We start from the raw sequence: 12533 nt of genomic DNA on the forward strand, positions 1-12533 counted from the left end.
ACTAATGAGGGGTGAGGGAGGTCGGGGGTCAAAGTGGGAGAGGGACAGATGACAGAGAGAGAGAGAGAGCATAGGACGTAAAATAAAGAAGGAGACACAAAGATGGCGGGAGACAGAAAAGGAGGTCTGGGATCACTGCTCTCCTGTCGACTGGTGTCCCTGTTGCTAGGTTACCGTCTATGGATGAACGGGTTAAAGTATCTCAGGAGCAACGGTGACACAGTTAGCTGGTCTCCATCAGATACCGTACACAGAAGTGGAGCAACTCTGGAAACTGTATTTGCCCTTATTTAGATTTGATTGAGATAAACACACCACGGACACAAAGACCAGGATATGATCACAACCTCAACAAACCTTCTAGCAACATCTGTTGAACTTCAAAAACCTGATTGTGTAGTAGCAAATATTGGACGTGTATAATATGGTTTATTGCTCATCTATGTAGAGGGATGTTCAAATGTTAAGTAAAGGCAGAGCAGCGCCTCTTGAAGCTTGTATAAGTTGGGGCTCACTTAAAAATAGAGTCAACATCAGTACTCAATCTGCGAACTGTTGCCCACCAAGAAACTCAACGACCTTTTGTCCAAGAAATTATACGACTGAACGTTTTCAAACCTACAACAACGGTTAGTAATCCAGGTGGGCAAGTCCACCTACACAGCGTGAGTCACAATTTAGACATTTAGCTCATCTCGTCATCGAGGAAAAAACAATTGCCCAGAGTGCAAGAGATTGGGTTCAAGTCGTAGACCGCCGCCATTGCAAACAACAATTACAGAGAGGTCCTGCAGTCATGGAGGACACGAGTGACGGAAAAGTGAATAATTAAAGGACAAACAAGCAGAGGGGGCATAAGTTATTGTGGCGAGAGCAAATGTGGGTGGAAAAACACACCTTTAGGTTCTTGACGGAGACAGCAGTATCTATCTATCTATCTATCTATCTATCTATCTATCTATCTATCTATCTATCTATCTATCTATTAGGGGTGTAACGGTACATGTATTTGTATTGAACCGTTTCGGTACGGGGTGCTCGGTTCGGAACGGAGGCGTACCGAACGAGTTTCCATACGGACATATTAAGTAGAGGACCGCATTTGTGGAGCGTGCTGCAGCCGCACATGCGCAGTTGCGCACACCGCGACACAATAAACAGCAGTAGTAGCGGACGTCATGGCTAATGCCGCTAGCGTTGGCAACAAGCCAGAGTTGGAGGACCCTCCCGCGACATTAAGGTCTCCCGTTTGGGAACACTTCGGCAAAGCGGTTTGCCGACATTGTTCATGTGAGGTCGGGTATGTTTCTGGCAACACGTCAAACCTGTTGACGCATTTGAAACGGCACCACCCCCACGTGAACATCGCTACAACGAGGAGAAAGACGAGCGTAACGTTAGTGCAAACATAGCTCCCCACCGCGGATGGAGAACTTTTTTTAAAGAAACAGTCTGTTATTTTTATTTATTTTTATTTTTTAAATAAATATTTTAAATACTTGTATTTATATTTTTGAGCAGCATTCTAGCTCCAGTGCATGTTCCTACTGTTAAAAGCACAAAAGTAATAAACAATTAGCACATTTATATTTTGCATTTTGTTTTCTTACTGTACCGAAAATGAACCGAACCGTGACCTCAAAACCGAGGTACGTACCGAACCGAGATTTTTGTGTACCGTTACACCCCTACTATCTATCTATCTATCTATCTATCTATCTATCTATCTATCTATCTATCTATCTATCTATCTATCTATCTATCTATCTATCTATCTATCTATCTACCTACCTACCTACCTACCTACCCATCCATCCATCCATCTATCTACCTATCCATCCATCCATCCATCTACCTACCTCCCTCCCTACCTACCAACCTACCTACCTACCTACCAACCTCCCTACCTCCCTCCCTACCTACCAACCTACCTACCTCCCTACCTCCCTACCTACCTCCCTACCTCCCTACCTCCCTCCCTTTCTACCTACCTTTCCACCTACCTACCTACCTACCTACCTACCTACCTACCTACCTACCTACCTACCTACCTACCTACCTATCTAACTACCTACCGCCCTATCTACCTACCTACCTACCTACCTACCTACCTATCCACCCTACTACCTATCTATCCACCTACCTACCTACCTACCTCCCTCCCTACCTCCCTACCTACCTACCTCCCTCCCTTTCTACCTACCTACCTACCTACCTACCTACCTACCTACCTACCTACCTACCTACCTACCTATCCACCCTACTACCTATCTATCCACCTACCTACCTACCTACATACCTACCTTTCCACCTACCCACCTACCTACCTACCTACCTACCTACCTTCCTGCCTACCAAGTTCTTGATGAAGCCTCTTAGGCTTTCTTGTAATCAATCCAGGCGGTGCCTTGGTCCATCTGTTTGGCTCCTCTGGTGCCATTTCTGTTGCTGTTGACCAAGTTAAGTATATGGGGAAGCAGATTCACAAGTTATCACCTATTAATGTGTCGCAGCTACAAAAAAAATGTCGACAGCCGACCAGACATTGCTTTAATGAGCTGACATTTTGTGACACCACGGTGTTTGGAAAGACTTGTTACCTCTTTCTAACAAATGAAAACTGAAACTAGGCCAGTTGTTCGAGTCACAAGGGATCTGAAGGAACCACGGAAAGACAGGACAGGAGGTATTTGCAAGAGGTCGCTTGTCAGACGATGTTTTAAGGGGTAGTCTGATGAAGAGAAGCTCTGATTGCTGCAGGCTTGTTTGTAATGAACAGAGAAATAATTAATTGTGTTTTTCTTCCTTGATTCCTTTAAAATGTCCTACAGCAGATTTCAGGAATGTTAGCAGCACTAGCGGCACTAATGGTGTCTGTCAGTGGGTCGGTTGCACCATCATACGGTTCACATTTGGGTTTTTTTGCCTCATCAACTCTGCCAACGATTCCATGAAATGTGGAACAAACATTCATGTTTCCCCTGGGATGAACTCTAATCCCTTTGTTGCTCACTTCACTGTCTATAAAGTGCATCAGGTCAAACATTTAAATCGTCCAGTACTTTGTGCCCAAACACTTGCTAATTAGCAAATATACGCATGAAAACGCCTTATAGTCTCAACTTTGTAAGCTAAATTTACTTACTGGCAGCTGGTGTCTACACTTGTTTTCTGTGTGTGTGTGTGTGTGTGTGTGTGTGTGTGTGTGCTACGATGCCAGACAGGCTCGACCCATATTGGCTGTCTGATCCTTCCCGATATGTCTCCAAGGTGTCACCGTGGCAACGGGTGTACTATTGCTGCAAATGTCAGCAGCAAGGACAACCGAACCCTGAAGGAGAGATAGTCTGTCAATCTGTAACTGAAAGTGATTACAAGCGCACACAAACACACACAAACACACACAAACACACACAAACACACACACACACACACACACACACACAATCACACGCACACACACAAACACACACAAACACACTGAGCGATCGGTGTCTTCAGATGTGTGAAAGTAGATCAGAGCAAAAAGGAAGCTGGACCCCGCTGACAAGTAAAATTAGACTTCGTATCACACACACACACACACACACACACACACACACACAGACACAAACACACAAACACAGACACAAACACACACCTGTTGATTAACAAACACACAGATTTGCATCAGAAAGCCACTTGATGAACATAAGCGGTGAGAACTTTGGCTGCTTGGGGCCCTCAGTCACTTTTCTCATGAAGTGAGCGAGGCATGCAGACATATGCCCGGTCTCTCGCTCTGACTACGCTGACAGATACACCCAGACACGACAGCTCTTTAACACCCCCCGCATTAGAGTGAGAAGAGGAAGCCGTTATGGGAAGAAGCACGCTGGGTGTTACAGCAGAATGACTGTCAAAATAAAAAAACGTATGACGTACAAAAAGCCACAACGGAGTCTCAGTTTACATGCATGTGGAGTTCAGACTAAATGTGAATGGATTGATTTAGAACTTCTCAAATTGTGGTATGATTTTTAGATTTACACACCAAAATGAATTAGAATAAAACCGCTACTTGTTTTAGCCAAAAATGAGCCTCACCACCTAAAATATGTGTGTATATATATATATATATATATATGATTCATGTTTTTGCAGTTGATGGCGTGAGCACAAGCTGTTCAGGAAGCAGTTTTGTTGTGTCTGAAAAGAACCAGGGGAACGTAGGAAAAATCAATGCACTATAATGCTGCAATATTTTGGGCCCCATCAATAAGGCGAGTGACGCTCTGAGTGGTTGTATGCGCTTCAGTGGGACGGCATGAAAGACTCTTACAACGCAAACTCTCCGACGCGCTAAAAATAAAGTTCTTGAGAAACTGTTTGGGTGAGATCAACGCTTCACTGGAAAGAATCATGAGACGTTTGTGAGGATTTACATGATACAGGTTTTAGAAAACCAATAGTGAAACTGGTATTTTTAGCAGGGGGGCACCCAGCCGACTTTACAGTACTGATACCAGGGCTTTGGGTATCGGCCAAGGTTTAATTAATTAGCTGTACGCCTCGCTGTGTGGAAGTCCTTCATGTGTGTGTGTGTGTGTGTGTGTGTGTGTGGTAAAATCAGCCTCATCGGCCTCATCATCAGTGAGTTTAAAGTTTAAATGTGCAATATACAACCATGGCTAGCAAAAAAACTGCCATTTGTTTCTGACGTATTATAGTGGAGACAAATTCTGAAATTCAAGCAACCGAGTGATTTTTGATTGGATGATTTGAATAGAAATCTCCTTAAAATACCCATTATAGTGTTTTTTTTGTAAATTAGAAATACAGTTTTTTCAAAATGTTGAGTTTCCAATGCTTCAAATGTTCTCTGATGCAATAATAATAATTAAAAATGTATTTTTTCCCCTGGTGATTTTCAATGTTTTGCCTTCACACCTACGTACTCACCCCTGCCTCCTCTTCCATCTCCCTCTCCACTCCCCCACCCATCCATCCACCCATCCATCCCATTCGTAGTACTCTCAATGGAACACTTGGGCTATTTATAAAAGCACCGAAGCCCACAGCTTCCAACAGCCATGAGAGAGAAAGAGGGGGAGATAGAGAGGGAGGTGGAGGGAGTGAAGTGGGGAGCCGGAGGAACGGTGGAGGAGAGAAATATATTGAGGAAGACGGGGAGGAAGAGGGAATAATGGGCAGAGATCGGGGGAACAGATGCTGCCAAAAGGGGGACAGAACAGAAAGATGGACGATACGGGGAGAAGATGAGGAAAAGGAGGGAGAAAAGAAAGAGGGGAGTCTGGATGACAGAATACGACGTTACTATCCTTTTCTACTTCAGATCTCAATGACACAACGCAACATCAGTGTGTGTGTGTGAGCCGTTGTCGATGCATTCATGCATGAACACCCGTTTTGTTCTTGTGCATGTGTTTGTGTGATTTGAATGTGTGTGTGTGTGTGTGTGTGTGTGTGTGTGTGTGGGAGGCAGGTTTTGGATCTGCAGACCTCCCGCCCACACGGGTTGGAGTTGCAGAAGCACCTGAGCAGCGTTCGCCACCGCCAACAGACACAGATGTTTGCAAATGTTCACCAACACGTTTGCACCCGAATGGTCTCATGAAAAAAGGCAGAAAAAAAAGCGTATTTGTGTGAATGTGAAAAAAGGAACTGTGCACCCACAGCAGCTTCCACGCTTTCTGACACCCAATTAAACCCAAAACACAAACAGAAGCCATGAGTCGAAGGGGAGCTCGGAAAAAACAACTCCTGAATATTCCTTTTAATAAATATTACCATTTTTTCCTTTTGAAGGCTGCCAATAGCTGCAGCGAGCGACCCTTCCTCGGGTTTATTTTAGCTTCCGATCTACACTCCATCTCATCTCCCCCTCTTCCTCTCTCATCTCCCTCTTCTTCCTCGTCCATTATCTCCTCTCTCCTCAAGTGTCATTCCAGCGCACCGTCCTCATGCGTTCCTCCACCATCTGCCGTCACGTTTGATCACTGAATACATGTGATTGTCCTCCGCGGAACAGAAATGCACATTGATTTTTTTCCCTTTATGACCGACAGCCCGGCATGTGTTTATCGCATGCAGAAGGCCATAAAAGGATTAGATTTAAGAACGCTGAATAGAATTGGATTGAATACATTATGGAGAATTTACAGCGCATGCATCTCTCTTCTATTTCATCCTTCCTCAAACCTTCATCAATTCCTCTTTTCTCCAGCCAAGCCTTCTCTCTTCCCTGTTTTCTAGACTGCAATCTGTACGGTTCTTATTCCATCACGTGACACGACATGAGCTTGGAACTTGGAACTTTCAAGGAAAATCACATGTAATCCTGCTCTCCTTCCTACGTCCTTCCCACTCACTCTCCTCCCTTATTGTCTCTCCCTGGATTCCTCCCCAGCTTTCTCCTCCTTCACGGCTCACCCCTCCCCTACTCATTTTTTTTTGCATATCCGATGCAAATCCTTTCCTTCCACCTGACTCGCCCATTCTTCTCCTTATTGCCCCGTCGGCCACACTCCTCACACTCGATCCCTCTCAGGCTCACCAAAGGGATAATTTCTCTATTATCCCGAGTCATGAGGATGGAGCGGAGGACACTCGACGGCCTTTTACACGCTGAAAGCCGACTCATTATTCACACACTCGTTTAGGAGCACACACACACACACACACACAAGCAATCACGTGGAAAGAGCGCACACACACACACATTTGTGCACAAACAGCCATCAAGGAAATAAGTGCTCATTAAATTCACACATAAACAGAAACACATCGCATAGCACGAGCTGCTGCCGCCCTTCGGGTGCGACAGCTTTTCTATCGTACGGAAAACAAAATGATAATAATACATTATAATGCATTGTTTACAGCAACGACATCACTGAGGCAGTGTGCTTCTCCAACAAACATGATTGGATACACTTATGCAATATGCAAAAACCAAAAAAAACAGCTGGCATCACTGCAGTAAATGAGCAGGGTGTAAAACACGACTCAAACAGCTGGTTTTGACTCGAATCTTCATGCACGGCATATAGCATATCTATAAAACAGTAAAAAGTAAATCAGAAATGTTTCCTCCCCCCTATAAGCTTCCGATGTGCCTGTTTAGAGACTGCTTCCAACAGATCTGATAGCTACGAGGCACACATATGGACAGTTTCTGTGGGTTTCTGATGCCTTTTCTCTCCTGTGAACTGCAGCATGTATATTCCCCTAACAGTAGCTATTCATTTGTGCATAGTGGAATATAACATATTGCTGGCGATCCAACGTTTAAGTTAGTTCAGGAAGGAAATACGAGATATATGCATGACCTCAGTTGACGGCTCTCTGCACCACATCCTTCTCGGGTGGAGATACCACAAGCTGCTGCTCTTTAAAACCCTGTTAATGGCTGCTGTTCTCCATCCAGCCCCCCTAAACCTCCTTCTGCTGAGTCTTCCTGAACGGTGCAACAGTATGAAACGTAAGCAGCAAGCTGCTAAACTTTAAAACAAACCAGGGTCGACTGAACGGTGTGCACAAAGTCATTTATACAAAACAGCATTTACTGGAAAGTACGTCGTGTGATGGAGACAAAATCGGACTTCCTTTTTACGTGAAGAGGCAGAATGAAGAGGAACAAATATCACAATGTTAAATGCTGCCAATGAAGCTTTGTTGACCTATAAATACCTCATCTACAATGAAACGGCTAACAACCGCAACAACAACAATTGTTTGACTTTAAATGGGACCATCAGTTACTAAATGGACGTCATGTTGGACTGAAGGAGACTTGAAACTTGAGAAAACTCATGTTTACTTGAGAAAGTTTAAGGCACTTCTGCATTGGCTTCACTTTTCAGACCCAGGAGGTTGCCACCTGAAAGCGACCAGAGCTGAAGAGGTCAAAGGTCAAAGCTTCAACGCCTCGTCATGCTACAGTTATCCGGTAAGAGAGAAGTGAGATGGAGAAGAGAGAGACAGCGCTTTCAGAGAGACAGGTGGAATATAACAAGATCTGAATTAAGTAGCAAACGAACAGAGAATCCATAAACAGACTGATCCGTCTGCTCGGGTCTCAAACTACTGACCTCATCTCACGAGGAACCGAGGAGCTGCAGTAAACACTCATTCTTTCACATTCTGTTCCAATGATTAAATAAATCAGATATGAACTAATCTTCACATAAACTACCATACATGTGACTGTCAAACACACACAGTCCTGTCAACCCAAGAGGCAAAGCAAACCTAAACACTGATCTCACTCTGAGTGTGTGTGTGTGTGTGTGTGAGTGTGTGTGTGTGTGTGACCTTGCAGAGGAATTCCCTTTCTCCCAGAGCTCTATAGGGAAGTGATACACTGCTCCAGACGGACAAATGGGTCGGGGAGCAACTCAGTACACACACACACACACGCACACACACACACACACACCCCTGGAGTGTATCCAGTAGGTTCCCCCTACACCTGTGACCACACCCCTCCCCCCCCGGCTGGCACCGAGGGTCCCTACAGGGCGGCGGATGCTTCCTCTAAAGGAACGCGATGATTGCCCCGTTACATAACACACACACACACACACACACACACACGCACGCACACACACATGGGCCAATTACCAGCTAACCCACTGCTGTGCTGAGCAGCACCTCTTCCATCCTACAGCATATAGACGGTTTGCGTCTGAATATTTCTGTTGCTAGGAGACGTGAGAATCCTTGAACACATCCAGTTGGCTGTTAAAACGAATGGAGAACAAAAAAAAAACAAAAAAAGCATAGATTTCAGACACATTGACCAAAAAAAATAAAAAATAAAAACCTAACATCTTTTTGTGGACTGGATACGTTTCTGTGATAGCTGATGTAAATGTCCTGTGGCCACGCCCACAAAGCTGGATGTGCCTCGGCTGTCCAGTAGACGGGGAGGAGGGGGGGGGGGGGGGGGAGAAGGCAAAGTGGATCAAGGTTGTTTTTGGCAGTATGGTGTGTTCAATGGCATAAATTAGTGTCTGTGAGTTTCAGTCTTTTCCGAGTCGGTGAAACTCAAACGTCTCACTCCACTTCATCATTTCAGGGAGTGAATACTGCATCGTTACTGATGATGTCATCCAAAATTAACACTCCAAATTGAGTTTCTTTTTCAGCTTTATAAGCGTTTCTCCACAGTAGGAAAAGCAAAGATGTAAACCATTACAAATAGTGATGGCTGAGTTCCATTTCGCTGCTTCCCCTACTACAACAAGACAATACATACAGTTTTTCATTATACAGCAGTACTTGGTGCTGACTCACTTCCTTCCACATCCTTGGTCACCTTCCAACTATCAATACCTAAATCTACGCCTCCAGTATTCTCCACTATGAATAAAGCACAAAAGGCCTGCCTCCACTTCCAGACGTTCTTCTGTTCCTCTTTGAGATTTTCCCACACAGACTTCTTCCACTGATCTTTAATGGCTCTATTCATACCAAAAAAAAAGCCTAAATCCATAGCTGCGTTTATCTTCAACTCAAATATATTTCTGTGAGATTATTTCAAACTGCTTAAACGGAATTGCACAGCGGGGGAGTTTGGGAATGGTGTTCATTAAAACTTCCTTAAAAAGTATGAAGAATGAGAAGAAACATAAACATTTAAAAGAATTAGAGACTTTTGAAGCAGAAACAAGCTCGGAATCAGGAAATTTGAGAGAAAAAGTGAATTAAAGTAGAAAAACAATAAGAGAAAGTAGGGGCAATAAGGTATTTCTATCGTTATATTCTGGGTAAAGCGCCAATATTTGAATGTTAAACAAATAGTGTGAGAATATAAGATTAGCGTTCAAAACTGCAATGTCATCTGGCCAGCACACATCTGCTGCAGGCTGTTTGTAAGTCGCCTAAATGTTGTAAGTAACTCCACAATTCAGTGCTGTACACATGAATTATTTTCTGTCTAACATGTTCAGAAGACTTTAATCAGTGGAGCGCCACCTAGCTGTGTGTGTCGGTTGAATCCACCTACCTTGACACTGGAATCCCTGTTTGCCAAATCCCCTGTAGAGAGAAGAGAGACAGAAAATGGGTTGAACATAGTACAGGTGCAGGGGCGTGAAAACACACACACACACACACACACACACACAGGAAGGGACGTGAAGAAGGAATTCAGAAACCCTCAAGACAATCGTGTAGGAAGCAAATACCGGTTTGCCATTTGTGTTCAATGTGGAGCTTTACTATCCAAAAGAGCACACAATAAAACACACAAACACACACACAGTGAGGTATGCAGGCAGACAGGACATTCGATTATTGTATGAACAGTGGAGTACATGCACCGAGGTCAACTTAGGTGCACAAACACACACACACACTAGTTTGTTAGGCAGGGCTGCTGCTGCCTGAGGGTGCAACTGGTCAACCACACCTAGTGCACAGTATGGGGGAATGCTGGGATACCTGCACACACACACACACACACACACACACACACACACTCTCCTCGATACACACTGGGCTCTGCTCATTTTCATATTGTGGCTACAAATAGATCATCTCTAAGGGTGTGAAATCATTTTTTTCCTCCTTCTTCTTGTCATTATGCTTATTGACCCACATAGATGGATACATAAACCGTTTGATAATCTAAACAGGGCGAGCAATTACACAGGGTGCAGAGTGCTCCTCTGTTCGGTGTTGCAACCAAGTGAGACCATCCCATTACACACACACACACACACCGTTCTAGGTCAAATCATTTAGCCATCCACAAATTAAAAAGCCCATCACAGGAGTTTAAATAATGGCCGTTTTGGGAATAGTTCACAGCACAGATAATAATAAACCTGGACAAATTAGGCCAAGCCAGAGCCGGAACCTCATTTACTAAGTCGAGCGGAGTCACCGTTGAGTAAACCCTGGTGGGTCGACGCGTCTGCACAGGTGATTTGGTGGGGGGGGGGACATGAAGAGAGGAGGAAGGAGTTGTGACACTTTGTTGTTACCACTCAGATTATTCACCACTTTCGTTTCATTATGTGCTCGGCCTTCCCCCAGAGTTCCTCTGCCTTCCTCGGTGCCGGATCTGCAGCGATTCCTCTCCCATCGCTGCAGCCCACACACCTTCCCTCCTCCCCGCTTATAGCATCAACAAGTACACCAATAAGGCTGGGATGGAGGTTTTGTTTTGGAGAATCTGTGCAACCGGTGCAGCCCTCCCACTTTCTTTTATTTCCTGCTGTAATTTAATTATGTAATACTATTAACACTACAGCCATTTTGTCTTTTTCTACATCAGCAGGGCTCCAATTCTCCTTCTGTCTGCATGTTCCTATTGGAACTGATTAAATCATGAAGTGAACTTTCCCTCTGATGTCTGAAACTTAAACGTTCACCTTTAACCCCCCTAATGACACCTGGGTGATGAGTGACGTTCCCCTCCATCCATCCCTCCATCCCCGTGTCCTCACCAGATGAAGTCGGTGCAGTGGCTGCAGAAGGTGGGCTGCTTGAAGAAGCGCGCGATGAATTTGTGGTCCTTCACCTCGTGCACGTTCTTCTGGCGGAGGGCTCCCTGTCGCGCGAAGCCCCGCATGGGCTCGCGGGGTCCGTCCTCCCCGTCGCTGTTGGCCGCCGCCGAGTCTGCCATTGTCCGCCGGTCGGAGCGACTTGTCTTCCCCGCTTACTTTGCCGGAGCAGCGCGAGTTGTCGTCGGCGCCTCTGCGGCCGCTGAGGTGTCGTCCTCTCGCGCCTGGTTCCGAGTCGCGAGGAGAGGCGCGCGGCGGTGCAGCGGCGATCAGCTGGGAGTTACTTTGAGGCAGTTTGAGGGAGGTTTGTAAATGTTGTCCTTCAGGCGAGTAGAGACGAGCTGCTGCTGCTGCTGCTGCTGCTGCCGCTGCGCTCTCTCCCCTCTCCGCTTCCTCCTTTTCTTCCTCTGAGCGCGCAGAGAGAGAGAGAGAGAGAGAGAGAGAGAGAGAGAGAGAGAGAGAGAGAGAGAGGGAGGGGGGGAGCGAGAGGGAGGGAGAGAGAGAGAGAGAGAGGGGGGGGGGAGAGAGAGGGGGAGGGAGGGAAGAGAGAGGGAGGAGGGAGGGAGAGAGCGAGAGGGAGAGAGAGAGACGGGGGAGGGAGGAAGGGAGGGAGAGAGAGAGAGGAGGGAGGGAGAGAGCGAGAGGGAGGGAGGGGGGGGAGAGAGAGAGAGAGAGAGAGGTGAGAGAGAGAGAGAGAGGGAGGGAGGGAGGGAGAGAGAGGGTGGGAGAGACGGGGGAGGGAGGGAGGGAGGGAGAGAGAGAGAGGGAGAGAGGGAGGGAGAGAGGGGGGAGGGGAGAGAGAGAGGGGGAGGGAGGGAGGGAGGGAGAGAGAGAGGGAGGGAAAGAGAGAGAGAGGGGAGGGAGGGAAAGAGCGAGAGGGGGAGACAGAGGGAGGGAGAGAGAGGGGGGAGGGGAAAGAGGGAGGGAGGGAAGAGAGGACAGACAGACAGGGGAGAGAGGGAGGGAAGAGAGACAAACAGAGGGGTGGGGGAGAGAGGGGGAGAGAGAGAGACAGAA

The 12533-nt window shown here is 46.1% G+C and overlaps 1 protein-coding gene across 2 annotated transcripts in view; it reads right to left on the bottom strand.

The window, feature by feature from the left end:
• Positions 1-11876, bottom strand: part of LOC311030536 (protein kinase C beta type-like) — a 69573-nt gene extending 57697 nt beyond the window's left edge. The window contains exons 1-2 of one of the 2 annotated variants that reach the window (XM_084036338.1): positions 11460-11876; positions 10013-10044 (exon numbers count right to left, since the gene is read on the bottom strand). In XM_084036338.1, coding sequence (XP_083892464.1) covers positions 10013-10044; positions 11460-11638 — 211 coding nt within the window. In that variant the 5' untranslated portion in view covers positions 11639-11876. The remainder of the gene's footprint in view (positions 1-10012; positions 10045-11459) is intronic. The other variant, XM_084036337.1, reaches the window with a different exon arrangement.
• Positions 11877-12533: the final 657 nt, after the last annotated feature.

Source organism: Eutrigla gurnardus, assembly GCF_963514095.1.
Source record: "Eutrigla gurnardus genome assembly, chromosome: 20".
NCBI lineage: Eukaryota > Metazoa > Chordata > Actinopteri > Perciformes > Triglidae > Eutrigla > Eutrigla gurnardus.